Genomic DNA, 19596 nt, shown 5'->3' with positions numbered 1-19596 from the left:
CCAGCATGCAGGATGCATGGGAGGAGAATGTAACAAAGGTAAATGATGAGGCTGAAGTTCATCCAATATGAAGGAAGCAGGAAAATCAGGGGGTGGGCATTCAGTGTTTGGGGAGGTGATTAAGGATTTTACTCAGGAGGAGGTCACAGATATTTTGAGTCAGTTCATCCAAAGGATGGGAAATTGTGATATCTTGGATAGAGAGAATCAGTACAAAAGATAAATTTCCAGTATTTTTTTTTATTTTTTTCACTAGGATTCTCTAAGTATATCATCATATCATTTGCATAGAGTGATAACAGCTTCTTCTTTGCCTATTCAAATTTCTTCAATTTCTTTTTCTTCTCTTATTGCTAAAGCTAACATTTCTAGTACCATATTCAATAACAGTGGTGATAATGGACATCCTTGTTTCACCTCTGATCTTGCTGGAAATGCATCTAGCTTATCCCCATTGCATATAATGCTTGCTGATAGTTTTAGGTAGATACTGCTTATTATTTTAAGGAAGACTTCATTTATTCCTATGCTCTCCAGAGTTTTTAATAGGAATGGGTATTGTATTTTGTCAAAAGCTTTTTCTGCATCTATTGAGATAACCATACGGTTTCTGTTAGTTTTGTTTTTGATATGACCAATAATGCTGATAGTTTTCCTAATATTGAACCAGCCCTGCATTACTGGTGTAAATCTGACCTAATTATAATGTATTATTCTCATGATAAGTTGCTGTATTCTTTTTGTAATATTTAAAATTTTTACATCGATATTAATTAGAGAAATTCGTCTATAATTTCATCATGAAGTACAAAATGGATAATTTTGATTACATTAAATTGAATAGTTTTTGCACCAACAAATCCAATTCAACCAAGATTAAGAGGAAAGCTGAAAACTGGGAAAGATTTTTTTCAACCAATGTCTGTGATAAAGACCTCATTTCTAATACATATAAAACTGGGTCAAATTTACAAGAATACAAGTCATTTCCAAATTGATAAATGCTTAAATGATATGAACAGACAGTTTTCAGAGGAACAAATTAAAACTAGCTGTACTCATATGAAAAAAAATGTTCTAAATCACTATGGATTAGAGGAATGCAAATCAAAACAACTCTGAGGTACCACATCAGCACCTATCAGATTGGTTAACATTACAAAACAGGAAAATGATAAATGTTGGAGAAAATGTGGGAGAGTTGGAACACGAATTCATTGTTGGTGGAATTGTGAGCTGATACAACCATTCTGGAGAGCAATTTGGAGCTATGCCCAAAAGGCTACAAAAATGTTCATAGTCTTTGACACAGTACTATTGCTTCTAGGACTGTATTCCAAAGAGATCATAAAAGTGGGAAAAAGTGCCACATGTACAAAAACATTTATAGCAGCTCTTTTTGTGGTGGCCAAGACCTGGAAACTGAGGGGATGCCCATCAATTAGGGAATGGCTGAACAAGTTGTGGTATATGAATGTAATAGAATACTTCTGTGCTATAAAAAATAATGAACATAAGGACTTCAGAGAGGCCTGGAAGGACTTATATGAACCAGTATTGAGTGAAATAAGCAGAACCAAGAGAGCATTGTAAACAATAATAGCCACAGTGTGCAAAGACTGTTTCTGATAGATTTAGCCCTTCACAGTAATGCAAGGACCTAAAACATTCCCAAAGGACTCTTGAGGCAAAATGCCATCCACATCCAAAGAAAGAACTATGGAATATGAATGTAGAATGAAGCAGAATATTTTCTCTTGTGTTATATTTTGTTTTGGCTTGGTTTTCTCATGGTTTCTCCCATTCATTTTAATTCTTCTATGCAACATGACTAATATGAAAATGTGTTTAATAAGAATGCATGTGTAGCACCCATATAAGATCGCATGCTGTCTCAGGGAGGGAGGGGGAAAGGAAGGAGAGAAAATCTAAGACATAAGATTGCAGAAAACTGAAAACAAATAAATTAATTTTTAAAAAAGATAAATTTCCTTGAGAGAGAAGAATAAATAGCCAGTGGATTCAAAGTCATAATACATTGACAAGAAAAGGATTGTTTAGTGCCCTATTGATAGCAAGGGTAGATTTTGAAAGAATAGATAGCATTCCAACTAATGAACTATATAAAATGTATTTGAGGAAAGAGGCTTGATTTTAGACTGAGCAGGGAAATGAGAACTGCCCCTGCAGATCCTCCTGAAATATTATATCCAATATTTCATCACACCTGCAGGAAGAATGGGAAGTTGGCCAGGCTTCAGCTCAGATTAAAGAAAGTATGACTCTAGCCTGAATGATGACCCAAAAACTGCAAATTAGAAAACAGTAAACAACAGTGAATGAGGCCATGATAATGGGTTCATGGACTCCAGAAGCATGACTGACCCTATATCTACCTTGCTTCTGATTACTGTCTCCTTGTTTCTTTTTGGCTTTTTGTTTTTTCACCTTGCTTGTCAGATTTGTTTTCTTCAGGCTTACTACCTTCCACCTGCAGATGCCTGATCACTTAAGCCAGATGTCACCCCCTGTCCATGACTATGATGTATTATCCCTGGACCTGGTATTGACCAAGCTCTAAATGCCAGCTGAGGAACTGACCCCTCAAAAGGGATCTCTTGGGACAGGGACGGCTGTCCAGTCTTAGCAGGAAGTAGCTATGGAAGAAGAGACCTTCACTCCTTACCCCAAGATTTTGGGCCCCATTCGTTTGAGGGGGATATGATGGGGTGTTTGTGCTCAAGCCCCACCCTAAGATAATCTTTTCTGTGTTTATTTTATGTGATCTCTGCTATATTGTTGTAAAGTTTTGTTGACACCATTTCCCTAAGATATTGTTTTATATGCTTACTTTCTGTTATCCCTGTTAAAGTTCTGTTGATACCAGTTGCCCCACAGACCTATGTAATGAATAAGAAAGATCTTGGGGTCGCATGTAATGGTAATTTAAGTGGTAAGATCTTTCCCATTCATCAATAGACCCATGTGACCTGCCTGGGTCACATGGAACTCTGAATCACATGGAGCCTCTGGTGAGAGGAGTCTGCTGAATGGGTGGAACAGGAAGAGGCAGAACTGCAGCTGAGCTGAGGGGAATTTAGTGAGAAAGCAGTCAGAACTAAAGGACAAAGACAAGCCTGCAGCTGGCTGTGAGTGAAAGAAAAGTATTTTGTTTAGGGGAGTCTGTGATTTGTTTAAGAGAGCCTGTTTGTGATTTGTTTTGTTTAAGGGAGATAGGGAAGCCTAACCAAGGGAAGGTTCTGTCCTCTGCATTGTTATTGTGTATAGATTTTTGTTACTATGATGAATTTGGCTTTCTGGTATCTGAATAAATGTTTTGCTTCTGTTTTCTATGTGGAGAGTCTGTTGTATTTTGGGAATCAGTATCACACTGGGATATTCATGGCCACTGTAGGCATATCACATTGGTGCTATAGTAGGTGGCACAGTGGATAGAGTGCTGGGCCCAGAATCAGAAAGATTTATCTTCTTTAATTCATATCTGGCCTCAAATACTAGCAGTGTGACCCTGGGCAGTTCAGATAATCCTGTTTACCTTAGTTCCTTATCTCTCAAATAAACTGGAATAAACTTTGGTATCTTTGACAAGAAAACTTCAAATGGAGTCATAAAGAGTCAAACATAACTGAAGTGACTAAACAACAACAACAACAAAATTTTACAATGGAGGAAACTGAAGTAGAAGGGAAATGATTTGCTCAGTCACATTCCTTGTGTCTGAGTTCAAATTTTCATCCAAGTCTTCTTGACTCCAACTCCAGCACTCTATCTACTGTGCCCACTAACTGCCTCCTATAGAGCAGAGACTGATTTCTTTCCTATTTTTATCCTCAGTGCTTTGAAGATAGTAAGTGTTTAATAAATACCTTTTCATTTATTTAAGAAAAACTTGGCCAATAATAGCTGCATAAGATCATGGACAATTGAAGATGACTATAAGAATACAGTTTTTGTGTGATTAAAGTTTATACTCCTAGATTACTAGGTATTGCTGAGATGACACAACAATAGAAAATGCAAAGAAGTAGGTACTAATATATCCTCATTCTCATATATATTTCTGCTTATATATTTTTGCTTAGCTATTTTATTATGGAGAAGAAATGGGGTGTATCAAAAGTTCTGAATTTGGAACTACTTGATCAACTTTCTACCTGTGCAACCTTGCGCTAGTTACTTAACTTTTCTAAACCTCATTCTAATTATCTCTAAAATGAGAGTGCCACACCATATGAATGAATTGAACATTTATTAACACCTACAATATGCAAAGAACAGTGCTGAATGATAGGAGTGCAAATTGAAAAGACGGTATCTGCCCTCAAGGGACTGACATTCTACTTATCATATAGGTTTTTACACATGTAAAATTTCAAATGCACCGCAGATAGGAAGGATAGCCAGTCAGTCAACAAAATTTATTAAGCACTTATTAGGTACCAAGATGATGATTCTCAGCTTGGGACCATGGTACAAAAAGTCCAAGAGAGAGTCTGTAGTCCTTTCTGAAGAGGAATGAAGATATCAGTGACCTGTGATCCTTCCTTAAAATGATATTCTGTGAGAAACCATTCAAACAGAGGAGGAGAGTAGGATGGAGGGGAAGAAGGTACTTCTAATATGTGAATTATAGGAGTCAAGTGAGCTTCATAGTATTTAGATCTTCAGGGTGCAGTGACAATGCAGATGGTAATGCCTCTTCTTTAATACCATTCTCAGAGATATTATTATACCAGTTTCTGATTTCAACATTTTGACATTGGGCTAGAAGTGTTACTTTTACCAGAGTTCTTTGGCTCAGGGTTCTGCACTGTCTCCATAAGGGAAGATGGTGATCAGGGTGGTGGGAGTGGTAGTTTGACTTGCCTGGCACATACTGCCTCCCATCTCTTCCTGAGGGTTCCCTGCCACTTCAGTTGGGCTGGTTTGCCTTCCCTAAGACTAGCAGTTCACTGACACTTGTTGAGGACAAATGACCCTTTGTCCACAGAAACTGCCTCCAGGCCCAGCAGCTGGGTCAATGGTCTTGGGAGTAGGGTGCTGTCATTCTCAGAGCTTCTGCATTTATCCTGCCATTAGTAGTAGTTCACCAGCAGCTGATATTTTTGATGAGGAGGAAGGTGGACCCCTTCTCCACAATGATTTCTTCCTTCATTGATGACTGTGGGGTGGGGCTAGAAGCCAGTCCTGAGGCCTGGAAGAAATTTTTATTTTCAATTGGGTTCAGGGCCCTTGGATGTCTCCATCAGAGTCTGAAGGAAGTCAGTGGCCAAGATGGTAGTAGTGGTTTGATTTGCCTGGGATGTACTTCCTCTCATCCCTTTGTTAGAGTGCCTTCCCTTGAGAAGAGATCTTGGAGAGTCTACCACAGCTTCCCAAAGCGGATGATACTGTCCCTTAGGGGGTGTTGGAAGATCAAAGAGGGGCCAGTAGTAGTTTGAAAAGACATAAATTTTAAAAATGTTAAATGGTTAAAGAAAGATTGAAGATGGCAGTGATGAGTGTTTTTTTGAAAGTAGAGGTAGGACAAACAAATTTGGGAAACTTCAATGCCCTGATTTTCCATATGAGACATCTGAATCCCAAAGATGGTTAATTATATAACAGCTAGGGTCACTGCCAGCTCTAAGTCTATTCCCCAATATTTCTATTAAATGAGACAATTATGTCAAATTATATGAATTTAATAGTAATTTTAATAGTTTAACAGTCAATTTCCTCAAACGTAAGTTGAGAGTAATAACACTGGTCCTCTCCTTTTTGGGATGTTGTCAGGCAAAACTTTCTAAATCTTAAATAAATCAACTAAACAAGTGACATCCTTTCCTTCCATTCATATAAGGAATATGAGAGAGGAATTTGAGAAATGTAATGACTTTAGGTAGGCATTGTGTGAAAAAAGAAACCTTATGCTGTGGTAGAGAATTCATATTAAAATGAATCTGCTAAATAATATGCAAAACCTTAAGTAAAATGTCATGTCTTACCCTATTGTGTATATGTCTAAATTAAAATCAGCCTGTGATTTAGAAAAAGAAAGTATAAAATGTGCACTTGAAATTTATATAGTTAATTCTTATGAAATATTATCTTATATCCTGACTATAGCCAGAAAATTGACCATAACTGGCCACCAGAAACATTCAAATTCTTTTAATTCAACTTTATTTAGCATTTATTAAGCATATATTATGTCCCAAGCACTGTACCATGTGTCATCTATAAATATGACAAAAAAAATTTAAACAGTTCTTGCCCCTAGCAGTTACATAATCTTTCATGTGTTGGTGACAATTCTAGATACTTGACATATATCACCAAAAGATTTATTAGAGAATCATAGCTTTAGAACTCAAAGATACCTTAGAGGTAAAAAACTTCAACCTGCTCATTTTAGTGACAAATAAACTAAAGCCCAGAAGTGTTTAGCAGCTTGCCCAAGGTCACACAGATGGAAAACTTCTAAGGATTTCAACCTAGAGAATTCTGATTCTAAATTTAGTGCTCAATGCCTTGCACCTTATTGCCTTTCAATAACATATTATAATAATATACTTAGCCAGTGCTATACAATACATTCATACAAATGAATCTGCTTATTTAGTAGTGCTATTAATATTTTGTATAATTTGAAATTTCCTTTCTCATAGTACTTTAAAGTACACTATTTCCTTAAATATTGGTGGAATAGTAAAGATTTAAAAATGCTGAAACTGAGGACTGTGGAAGTTAAGTGATTTGTCTGAGGTCATATAACTAGCTAAAATGGTCAAGTCTTTGACCTGGGTCTCCTAATTCCCTGAGGAAGATTCTTTGACTCATGAATTGGGGGATCAGCCAGCTCATACTCAAGGATAACCAATGGTTATCTGATCCTCACTGACAAGCTCCTTCTCCTGAAGAGACCTATCCCAAAATAGTCTCAAATGATAAATTCTGTTATCCTCACCTAGTTCCCTGTCCTCTACCTACTTGTAGTCCTTCAGAGCTCCATGCCCAATCCTGATCCCATATTGACATTTTCATTTCAAGAAAGCAAAAGTCAATCTTCACTTGAAAATGAATAGGGACTTCTTTCCTAGGTCAAATTCCTTTCCATAAAGCTAATTGTGGGGCTTGCCTACTAGGAGAATGACTAATTTCCTCTGATTTTTTTTACCTTAGTCTGAAAAGCAAACTCTTTTTCTTCAGCATGCAATTAAGAGCAAAATAGGATAGCGACGACACAGGATAGAAAGGAAAAGTTGCACCCTGACCCCTTGGGTCTTTAAGGAAATACAATGACAGTATATTCAGCTACAAAGAGAAAGCAACTTCAATATGGAAACAAATTATAGGGATTCCCCAACATTTTGCATTGGCTGTGTATCATGACTCAGTTCCTTTAAGTTGTAAGTTGACAAGGCATCATGTAGAGTCTAAAAACTGGTGAATGTTTCTGTCCTTCCAGTCACTCAGGTTTGCAAACTCAACTACTCAATTTTAAAAAAGTGTATATGTACGTGTCTTGATTCTCTCAGTGGAATATAACCTTGAGGCAGAAATTTTTGCACATGTGTCTGTATATGCAAGGTCTAAATGGTTGATGTACAGTATGTGACAAAAGTGACTGATCAGTGTGTGACTGATGGATTATTCTCACTAATTCTAGTAAATATTAAAAATCTATTGATGAAATTCAGGTATGTAAAATATGACAAATCTGTAAACTATGTTAAATATATTTGCTCTAAAATAAAATTAGAAAAAATAGCAATTCATGCCATCTTTTCAAAACAAGTCCATATAATTGCAGCTCATAATAATATTTTCTAGAAATTACATTCTCTGTTTTGCTGGATTTCTATTTCTCTAGCTCTCTGTCTTTCTCTCTACCAGCCTCTGCCCCTTCCCCATTGCTTTCTCTGTCTCTGTCTTTTCTCCTATAGATACACATATATACATACATTTATGTAAATATATACACACATGAAACAGATCTAGTATAATGATTTTCTCCACAAACACACAAATTCATAAATATAAAATATTTCTAGCATACACGTATATAGGTACTAAAGAAATGTTTATTGAAAAAATATTTTGTCCTCATTTATACTATATTTCACATTTTTCAGATTTATCACACAAAATTGAACTCATAATCATTCTGAAGGTAGAAACTTGAATTTATAATCTTATTTGTTATACATATCATCATGAATGAAAGGATACACACATATACTTGCATATGTGTATGAGAAATATATTGGTACCTACTCTAGAATTTATACAGAGTTGCCTAGCGCACAGAAACGTGAAATGATTAGACCACTTTCACAGAGTCAGTATATGTCCAAAGTGGTACTCAAAACCAGCTCTCTCTCCACTGTACCATGGTGCCTTTTACATGTATTTGTGTGCGCATATTTATGCAAGAAATCAAAGTTGTGAAAATCCTTGTTTTATATTTTTGTATGACAATGTATAACTTTTTTTTAGAAAAAATAATTTTTCGCTTACCTTATTTGTATTCACTGCTGTGATAACCCACACACACTGTGCATTGCTATCATATTGGAATGGAAAGTTGGGAGATGTGAAGGTACCACTTGGTCCTTGAAGATTAGAACCACATGTCTTCACTGCAAAAAAAAATCGTATCTTCAATAACATTTATATTCAATCCATGTATCAACATGCTAATACAATGTATTTACAAAATTAATTTGGATACAAAATTGCACCATCACAACCCCACTGAATGATATTATAATTTCCCTTGTAATATTCTAATGCATAACATCAGAATTAAAATGTTGAAGGTTTATTTTTTTTCTGAGTTCACGGACTCAATCTTTTCTAAACAAATTGAAACCTGGTCATGAATAATACATGTGAAACGTGATAAACTGTCTATTGATTCTAAATAGGTTAGTTTAATTTTTAAAAGGTACACTGGTCTAACAGTTTATTAACAGAACTCTACAAAATGAAAGAAAAGACTTGGATTGAAGAAGCTGTTTGGTAAAAACTGTCACTGACTCAATTTCTTGAGCACCAGAACTTGCGCTAAGTGTTTTATTGATATTATCTATATAAGTTAACACTAATAATAATAATAATATCTTACATTTACATAGCACTTGCTATGTGCCAGGAGTTGTACTAAGCACTTTATAATTACCTCATTTGATCCTCACAACAACCCTGGGAAGTAGGTGCTATTGTTATCCCCATTTTACAGCTGAGGAAATGGGAAAACAGAAATGACTTGCCTAGAAATATACATCTAGGAAGTACCTGAGGCTGGGTTTGAACTCAGGTATTCCTGTCTTCGACCCAGTGTTTTATCCACTGTGCCATCTAACTGCCAGGATGGAAGGGGAAAGGAAGGGAAGAGTAAGCACTGTGCTAAGTACTTTACAAATAGTATCTCATTTGATCCACTCAATAACCCTGAGAAGTTGATGCTCTCATTACCATCATTATACAGCTAAGGAAACTGAGGTAGACTGAGGCTAAATAATTTGTCCAGGATCACACAGTTAATAAAGCTTGAGGTCATATTTGATCACAGTTCTTCCTAACTCTAGGTCCAACGTTCTATCCACTCTACCACCTAGCTGCGTCTATTAGCCTATTAGAATTGCATTACCAAGTACTTGAAAGTATTCACAATTCTAGTTTAAGTAAATTTGCATTATAGCAATTCAACTTTAAGGACTGAATTCTGAAAGAAATCAACTTTCAAAAAGCCACCCAAAACCAACCAAACAAAAAACTCTATGTTAACATTACAATTCACTACTGTGCCCTCTCCACTTCTGACCCTCCTCCCTTCTGCAGTCTCCCACCCTCACCCCTACCACCAAAAATAAAAATAATAAAATAAAACCTCCAAATTAAAGCAAGATTGATGCATGGCGAGACCATCACTTGCAGGGCAGGGATCAGGGGCCTGGCTTGGGAACTCCAGTGTTGAGAGAGGAGACCTTTGACTGGCCTAGTTGTCCAGCCCCCTCGTGTCTGTCAGCCCTGCGTGTCTACAGTGCCTCAACATGGGTAACAAGTGTCTGTCCCTGGTTTCTGCGTGTCATCTGTCCTCTCTTGTCTGCATCTATGTTCTTCCCCTGTCTGTCCACTAAATGTTCCTCTTCTTGGTTATGATCTGACCAGGTGTGGTCCTCCTGCTCTCACATCTGTGTCTCTGGCCCTCACTACTCCTTGAACCTAGCGCTAGCCCCCTCCTTGCTCACTTATCTCTCTTCCCCATGTCCTGTTACAAATTCACATTAGTAAAATTTCTTTAAGTAGAGATCTACAGAATGGTCCAATTAGATATAAAGAAAGACCTGTTTGTATAGGCAAATGCTAATGAATGGATTTGATTACAAATACTGCCACTTAGACTGTCCCTGATACTTTTTTAGTATGAGACTGGAGAAAATGTTTAAAACTAATAATGCAGAACTCCACCAAATCACTAGAGAGCTATCCAGGTTTGGGGATTATGAACACTGGTAAACATACTCCAGTAAATTTGATGAGAATAGCAAATATTAAATTGGGGTCAGAGTATACATGTGGAGATGACTTGAGTCAATCAGTCACCCTACCTAAATTAATGATTGTAAACATGTAAGAACACTTCCAATAAATCAATCACAGGCACCAAATAAGTGGCCAATATGAAAACTGAGCCCAGAACCTATGCTACACATAGATTATCCTGAGTCTCATAATAAGTAACCCTGTTAGGTAGGTACTGCAGGTATTATTATTTTGTCCACTTTACACATGAGAAAACAGAGGCTCTGAATAACTTGCTCACTCAAGATAGTGTCAGAGCCAAGATTCATATCCAGGTCTTTCTGACTTGAAATTTAACAATCTGAGAAGACAGGCAATATTCAAATTACCCTCTTCTGTCTTACTGAGGAATGTTTTCCAGATCAAATTGTTCATTAAGATGTGATCATTAATATATAATCAATATATGAGACAACCAGTAAAGTTCAGTTCTCTAGAAAACTTATAACAATCAGAAAGTAAAGATACATAAATGATGAGAAGCCAAAAGAACACTAGAATTCAAAAATAGTTTCTCAAACCATTGAGAATTTTTTTCCCTCAAATCTCTACAAAATGTCTTCATTCTAATATGTCTTTTTAAACCCAGATTAATCAGTTCAAGGACCATGATAGCTTCAAAAACTTTCCAAGTAAAGTCAATGATATCCCAGTCTAAATACCACCAGTAGTGGTGATTAGAAAATCTACATTAGGAAGTAGAATTAAAGGGTTATTTTTTCAAAAAGCCAATGATACTGATGCAGCTACATTCACTTCCATTGAGTTTCATGTTAATAATTGATAGGAAATATGAAACAAAAATAATCATTTGAGCTCAATAGCCCAATATTCTCAAATATCATAATGTCATAAGGAGAAAGGATGATTTTGAGCATCCTTTCATGATTCTGCATGAATTACTATAATATCTTGAAAATACAAGTCATTTCTCACTTTCCATTCTGCAAAAGCTAATTCTCTTTTTACTTTTGAGGGGAAGGAAATCGGTCCATATATTTGGTTCTCAAATTAGGAAAACAAGCTCTTTTGGACAGTTTCAAAAGAAGTCAGCATAGATTAGAAATGTTTTTTTTTCTTGAGAAAATGACTATGTGAAGACTTAAATCCTTAAACCAACTTTGTATTTTATAATTTAAAATGTTTTTTAAAGTTTGTTTATCCATAACCTCCTAAAATATACAAAATAGAGATAACAGTTCCTACTCTACTGAAAAGTTTCTGGGGGTTTAAAATGAATCCATAGAAGTGAAATCATTGCAAATGTCAAAGGAGTTACAAAAATGCAGAATATCTTTATTAAACCAAATTCTCCCTCTTCTGGAAAATGCTACTTCCTTATATAAGTGGCTATAAAACCCGCAAAATATCCTGTGTTCCTCCTCCACATAGTTTCTACATTCAGAGGCTTAACTACAACAGGGTAGTTAAGGAATTATTATAGGCCCTGAATTCTGGAATAAGCTATGCTTCTCCCCTCAGTTCTCCACCAGCCTTTAGCTTTGTAGGTTTGGGCAGGGAGATAATCTGGGAGAAAATTAAAAGGTCAAGTCACTTAAGGTTATGGTAAGGATGAAATATAGGATACTGTAAGGGAAGTCAGAAGGAGATGTGAAAAACCAATGAATTATGATTACACAGAAGGACTTCATAATTCTTGAACATAGAGGTGGGCATATTTGTGAATTTTGCAAGATCAAGGGTATGACCACCTTTGTGTAGGACTGAACTTGAGTGGAAGAATAAGTCATGGGAGACAAGTAGTTTGAGGAGCTGAGTGGTTAGGGTGTTTGAGGGAGAAACAATATGTATGTCGAAGTCCTCTAGTATTAGGGAAGGAATTGAGGAGTACAGAAAAACTGTGAAAAGAGTGCAGAACTGATTGAGGAAAGAAATGAAGTGACTGGGAGGTCTGTAAACAATAGCGACCAAGATTTTGATTGGGTGGTATATATGAATAGCATAAACCTCAAAGGAAGAGAGGTTACTGAGTAATGGAGGAAGCAGAAGAATCTGGAACTACCAATGAGGAAGAAAGGTATTCAAAGTCTCCTACCTTGACTAGTAAATTGAGAGGAATAAGTAAAAGTGCAGTCAGTGCTGGAAAGGGTGGCCAGGGAGGCTATGTCAGTGATGGAAGTTTGTCTTCAAGGAGTAGAATTATGAGTAATAGACTGAAATTGATGAGAGGCAAGTTTTAAATGTAAACAAAAAATTTTAATAATTAAAGTGAAGCAAATGTGTAATTGGATACTCTAGCTTTCTCTCTCTCCATTTTCTCTCATTTTTAAAAATCTCTCTACATTCTCTCATTTTTCTCATCATTCTTTCTCTCCCTCCCTCCTCTCTCCATTCTGTCTCCGTCTCTGTGTCTCTACTTCTCCATTTGTCTGATTCTCTCTCTCTCTCTCTCTCTCTCTCTCTCTCTCTCTCTCTCTCTCTCTCTCTCTCTCCCTTTCTCTCTTTCTCTCTGTCTTTCTACATACCACTTCTTGTTAAAGTGATGATTTCAGTATATATAGTAGATTCATATTCAAGTCATATTCAAGTCTACCCTTGTAACGGTAATTCAAATGCAGAGATCCTTCACATTCATTAACAGGCCCATGTGACCTTCCTGGCTCACATGGAAGTCTGAGTAGCTTATGGTAAGAGGAGTTTACTGAATGGATGGAACAGGAAGAGGTAGAGCTGGAGCAGAGCTGAGAGGAAGTTAGTCTTGAGAGCAGTCAAAACTAGGAAGGATGCAGTCAGCTGGCTAGCGTGCGTGAAAGAGATTGCTTATGATTTTGTTTAAGGGAGCCTGCTTGTAATTTGTTTAATGGAGCTGGTTTGTGGGAAGCCTAGCTGGGGGGAAGGCTTGAGGTGTTGCTCTCTGCACTGTTATTGTGTATAGATTTTTGATACTATGATTTGTCTTTCTGGTGTCTGAATAAATGTTTTGGTTCTTCCTTCAATGCGGAGAGTCTGGTATTTCATGATTCAGAATTGCGCCAGGATATTCACGGTGGCCATAGGTGCTGTCAATATTGCATTGGTGCTACAACCCTCCACCAACTGGCCTCGAAGAGACCTTTAAATGCTAAGATTCGTTGATTCTTTAGGTAGAAGAGAAGAGCAACAACCTAATCCCCTGTCCTCCGTTGTCCAATTCTCTAAAAACTCTAACATCTTAGCCAAATGAGCTACTTTTTGAAAAGAAACAGGCAGTTGAAGTTGCAGACTCTTTTGGTTGTGCAATAAGTAGATCATTAGTTTAACTCACCAAATGTTCATTGATAAGGAAGCAATCTAGTGTACTGGAATGGGCATTTGGCAGAGCATAAGGGTGCTTTCAATGCCAGTCTGAGTTCTGTCACCACTAATAAGTTGTGAAACTTGGACAAAACTCTTCTTTTCTGAGCCTCAGTGTTAATATTTGTAAAACAGAGGCAGTGTGATTGATGATCTCAAAAAGTTCTTTACAGATCTGAGATGATATGATCTCTCTCACTCATAATTCCTCCTAGTGATTGTAATGAGATAAGCAAAGAGTTACCATATTATAAAGCTTTAAATAACTCTGATTTTTCATGTGACAGAGTGGGTCTGTTTGTGATTATTAAAATGCTTAACTAGATGTGTATGGAGATGGCATTGGAAAAGCTAATTTGGGTAAATATGTATTTATATGTTAGTTTTTACGGTTGGATGGCCTTTTCATGATAGCTGGATAAAATCTACCTGTGACTCTTTCCTCATGATGGCAAATGGTAACTATAATTTTGCTTGGAGTATAATCTATTAATCACTTGGAATTCCTGCAGAACTGGTGAAGCAAATAGCTAACCTAGTTATTTTTTCTCTATCACCTCTCTCTGGTACCATAAAAAGTTACCTGACCTGATTAGTTGGTTAGTCCCAACTGTCACTTTCAACCATGCTCATGGCCATCACAGCTGTACTAAGAAGATAGACATACCTAAGGCTCTCTACAGGTAATATAATGGCTGACTGTAAAAAGTAATCAGAAGGAAAAAACCAGCATCCTCTGTAATATGAAATAAATAAACTTGAATTTTTCCATCTCTCATATTTCAGTGTGAACAAATTTACAAGTAATAAAAATACATGTTTGGTCTGGGATAGAGCTGATATATCCCTCTCCCCTGGCTAGGGGCAGGTATAGGAATGGATATATTTGAATAGAAAATGATTCTTTTCTAATAAATTATACAAGCATGCATCTCCCAGCTACTAATAATTTCTATCTAGCATATCAATATTTCAATATACAATTATTCATATTTATCACTAAATTAATTTCATAGTATCTATAAATCATCATCTAGAATCTTTCACTTGTGTATCTGAAAAGTAGACATTCATTGAATAGTGAGATTCATCTACATGCTTTTACTTCTTGTAATGGTAATTTGAATGGGAAGATCTTTCCCATTCATTAATAGGCCCATGTGACCTGCCTGGGTCATATGGAAGCCTGAGTCACATGAGTCTAAGTCACATAGAACAGGAGAGGTGGAGCTAGAGCAGAGATGAGAAGAAATTAGCCTTTAGAGCAGTCAGAACTGAAGGATACAGGCAAGCCCACAGCTGGCTGTAAGCATTAAAAGGGCATTTTGTTTAAGGGAAGACTGTGTGTGATTTGTTAAGGGAAATCTGCTTGAGATTTGTTTAAGGGAGCTGATTTGTAGGAAGCCTTGGGGAGGCTTGGGGACAATGTTGTTCTCTGTATTGTTATTATATATAAATTTTTGTTACCATCATGGATTTGACTTTCTGTTGTCTGAATAGATGTTTTGGCTCTGTCTTCCATGCGGAGAGTCTGTTGTATTTCATGATTCAGAATTGCAGTGCATGGCTTATTTGAATATTACAGGCACTTTGAATATTACATTAGTACTACACCTCCCATTTCAGAAATTATCTAACTCAGATATTCTTAAGCTGGGGTCTAGGGCCCTGAAGGAGACCATGGATAGATTTCAGGTAGTCCATGAACTTAGATGAGAGAAAAATTGTTTTTATTTTCACTAAACTCTAATTGAAATATAACATTTCCTTCAATTATTTCAAAACATTATTCCAAGAATCTGTCCACAGGCCAAAGGTGTCCATCAAACACACACACATGCACACATACACACACAGAAAGAGAGAAAGAGAAAGAGAGAGAGAGAGAGAGAGAGAGAGAGAGAGAGAGAGAGAGAGAGAGAGAGAGAGAGAGAGTAAAGGACTGAAGGATTGTTGATTTAGCCTTTCTTATCAATTAACCTTATCTGGCTTCAGAGTCCTTAAATGTAAAATAAGGAAACTGGACTAGATAGCCTTGAAGATTCTTTTTAGTTCTCTACATCTTCAACCTATGACATAGCACAAGCCCCAGCTTTTGGGAAATTTCAGTTCTCTTTTCAGTTTTTTTGGGGGGATATGATTATAAATAAAAGCAGCTATGAATATTTTTGACTGTGTATAGGTATCTTTTTAATTTTTTAAAATAATATACTTAGGTATTCTAGCAGACAATTTAAAACACCGCTAGTTCTATTCACACAACAGAGCTTAACATAGGAAATGACAACCTATAGCATATGTGCTACAGATAGCAGTTGACATACGGTTGAGGCCGACCTTCAGTAAAAAATATAAAATGATATAGTACTTTAAGGATTGTATTTGCAAAGCTATATACATACATACATATATATATATATATATATATATAAAATCTCACTTTGTCTTCATAGCAACTCAGTGAAGTAGGTACTGAAATGTTAAAAGCCCCATTTGACAGATGAGGACACTCAGGATAAGAGGGATTAATTGACTTGCCCACAGTAGATACCCAATGTGCAAAGTATATACAAATAGGAAGTATTTTTTTTAAATTTAAACTTAAATACTGGAACTTAAATACACAATAAGAAATGAAAAAGAAATATTATAAATTTAAATACAAAATAAGAAAAAATAAAGCATTGCCATGTGCACAGCCGAACGTGAAAGAAGATTAAAATATACAATAATAAATTTCCATTTCAAGAAAGAAAATATAATAAATACTACATATTGTGTTCTAAACTGATCATCTTTTCTTTGCCTCCTTGTAAGTTTTCTTTTGTTCTGTGCTGTACATACAAGTAATTTTAAAGAAAAAGGTCTCACAACAGCTGACAACAGAAGAGGAGGCAGCAGCTGATCTGTATGCTGAAGGAAGCCAGAAATTCTATGAGGCAGAGAGGAGTATATTCCACTTCAGGTAAACCAACTGTTCCAAACCCAGGGTGTGAAAAACAGAATATCATGCATAGTTAGAAGACTAGTTTGACTAGGAAGGAAAGTCGGTAAAGAGGAGTCACATGAAATAACATGGGGAGAGTAGGTGAAGAGCTATATTATAGAGGCCTTTAAAAAAAAGGTCAAGAATTATTTTTAAAAACTTTTGCCACAGAAATGATAGCAAGGCATTAAAAATTAATACTATTAAAGTGATAACTAAAACTTTTTTGCTAATGGTCTAAAGAATGAATGATTCTTTTCAAGTAACTTGTTTAAAAAAAAGTTTACTGAAAACATGGAATCCAGCACACAATGTAAGTAAATTCTAATGATAGAATAGTAGACATTATGGTTGATATTTTGGGACAGAGGTTTATCTGTTCCACTTGCTCCTATGCCCAGTTCTGGGATTTTAGAAAGTTGAATATACAGGTATGTCAGGGACATGGGAATATTGAAATCTATAAGAAGAAATATGGATTTTGAATTCTACTCTTAGTTCTGTCACTTGCTATACCACTTTGTGCAAGTAAGGTAATATCTCCGAGACTCAATTTCCTCACCTGTAAAATGGTGGAGGTGATCTGAATGATCTGAGGTCCCTTCTAGCTCAAAGGATCTAATTAATTAATGTTTTTAAAGCACTTTGTATACCCTGAGTCTACTATGGAAATGTTAACAATTATTTTTATTAATATGCAGTTAATAATACTAGTCTATGGGTCTGTGAAAAACTTGTCCACTGTCTGACATCTTCTGTTAGCCTAGTTACCCTTTCAACTTGACTTACAGAAGACTAAGACAAAAAGTCTACTATTAAAAATTTTAATTGATATGCAGGGTATTAATTTGACTAAAGTCAGATGGCAAAAATACTGACCTGCCTGGCTTTAGGAGAAAGCAATCCTTTGAGATTTTAAATTCATAAGTATTTGAAATGTATGTAGTCAAAAGTGAAAAAAATAGAAAGAAAACATCGAAGATGGATAAAATCAAGCTGCTTAAGCTATTTGCTTTTAATTCATCCAAATCCTAGGAGATTCTGAAAATAACATATAGGCAACTCTAGGATTTTATTCATATTATAACTATGAGTGATACACAACAGATCTTTTTTTTTTTTTAACAAGAATGCATCTCGGGTGAAATGAAATTCATTTACATCATGTGAGCACTGACATGATGTAGTGAAAATAGGTGGAAATAGCACTTGGTGGGGAATGAAGAGACCTATATTATTTCCTGGTCTTGTCACTAGCTGGCTTTTTTATCTTTTGGCAAGTAGCAAATCTCTTTATTCTCTTATCCCTTCCTGTAAAAATGGTATGTCAATACCCTCCCAGCTCACTTTATAGAGATATAAAGATCAAATCATAGAACAAATAAGAAAACTCCTGGAAAAACATAAAAATAGCCAAGAAAATCACAATTGGAAATTGTTTAATTATAGTAATTAATTTAACCTCAAATAAGCAATATGAGAAAGCACTGCTCCATTTTCTGTTCATAATTGCATGACTATGGGGGAAGTGGGGGGTAGAACACTTTCATATAATGTTAAGTGTTAGTAAGTTTTGATTTATTCTTTTTTTATCTTTTTTTTATTCTTTGCCTATAAATTATGGTTCTCTGGCAGAGGGAAGAAGAAAGAATATAACGCAAGTATAGGTGATATAAAAACAAAAGGCTGTCAATAAAATGTTACAAAAATATTTAAAATACTATATTTACCATTAAATATTAGAGTTCTGTCCTTAAAGTCAAGAAGACCTGCATTTAAATCCAGGATCTGACACATACTGGATATTGTTTAACCTTGAGAAGACACCTACTTACATTATTAGGAGTTTTCTCACCCAGGAGTTTGCTATAGTCATGAAATCACAGATCCAGCACCTACTCAGATCCCTATCTTTATAAATCTTAGCTATTATTATTCATTGATCAACTACTCAACTTCATGTATTAAATTCCCACTAAATGCAATGGATAAAATTGTACAATTGGGAAAATACAACAGTCTCTTATTCAACTGAAGGTAGGATAAGATATGAGCACAAAAACAATATATATATGTACATACATGCATATATGTACATATGTTTAGAATATCTGCATTTGTCTAGTCTGTCTAACATACTAGGTATGGAATCTGTCCACATCTCTGCCTTTTAAGAATTTTTATCTTCTCTCAAGACTCAGTTCATATGTCTCCTCATCCCTTAAGTCTCTTGAGTCACAATCTTTCCAATTGCCACTGTTCTCTACCTTCACAAATCACCTCAAATTTATGTATCTTTCTATATATAATACTTCCCCAGTTGAATATAAAGGGTAGGGACTATTTCTTCTTTTATCTTTGTGTCTTCTGAAACTCCACATGGAGACAAACTAAAAATATTTCTCAGGTAAAATAAACTGTTAATTATGTAAAATATGGTTATTACTTTGAGTTTAATGGAAATATTCAATGTGAATTCCAATAGCCTGGCCACTTCATGAGATTATTTGTACTAATCTGGATCTAACTATATCACGTTATGTAGGTATATCGTGTTACTAATCAAGATGTTTGACAACAGTGTAATTGATTGCAAAGAAAGAGATAATATATTTAATTGTATAATCATATTAGAACATAAAATCATAGATCTATAGCTTGAGGGGATGTCAGAGACATTTTAAAGTAATTCTCCCTTTTACAAATAAAGAAATCAAGGCTGA

General features: G+C 35.7%; 1 protein-coding gene across 3 annotated transcripts in view; it reads right to left on the bottom strand.

The window, feature by feature from the left end:
* Window positions 1-19596, bottom strand: part of CSMD3 (CUB and Sushi multiple domains 3) — a 1632969-nt gene that overhangs the window by 800127 nt on the left and 813246 nt on the right. For all 3 annotated transcript variants that reach the window (XM_072603249.1, XM_072603250.1, XM_072603251.1), the window contains one exon: window positions 8524-8645. In XM_072603249.1, coding sequence (XP_072459350.1) covers window positions 8524-8645 — 122 coding nt within the window. The remainder of the gene's footprint in view (window positions 1-8523; window positions 8646-19596) is intronic.

The sequence above is a fragment of the Notamacropus eugenii genome, chromosome 4, assembly GCF_028372415.1.
Source record: "Notamacropus eugenii isolate mMacEug1 chromosome 4, mMacEug1.pri_v2, whole genome shotgun sequence".
Classification (NCBI taxonomy): domain Eukaryota; kingdom Metazoa; phylum Chordata; class Mammalia; order Diprotodontia; family Macropodidae; genus Notamacropus; species Notamacropus eugenii.
This window is presented reverse-complemented; position numbering and strand designations above follow the sequence as displayed.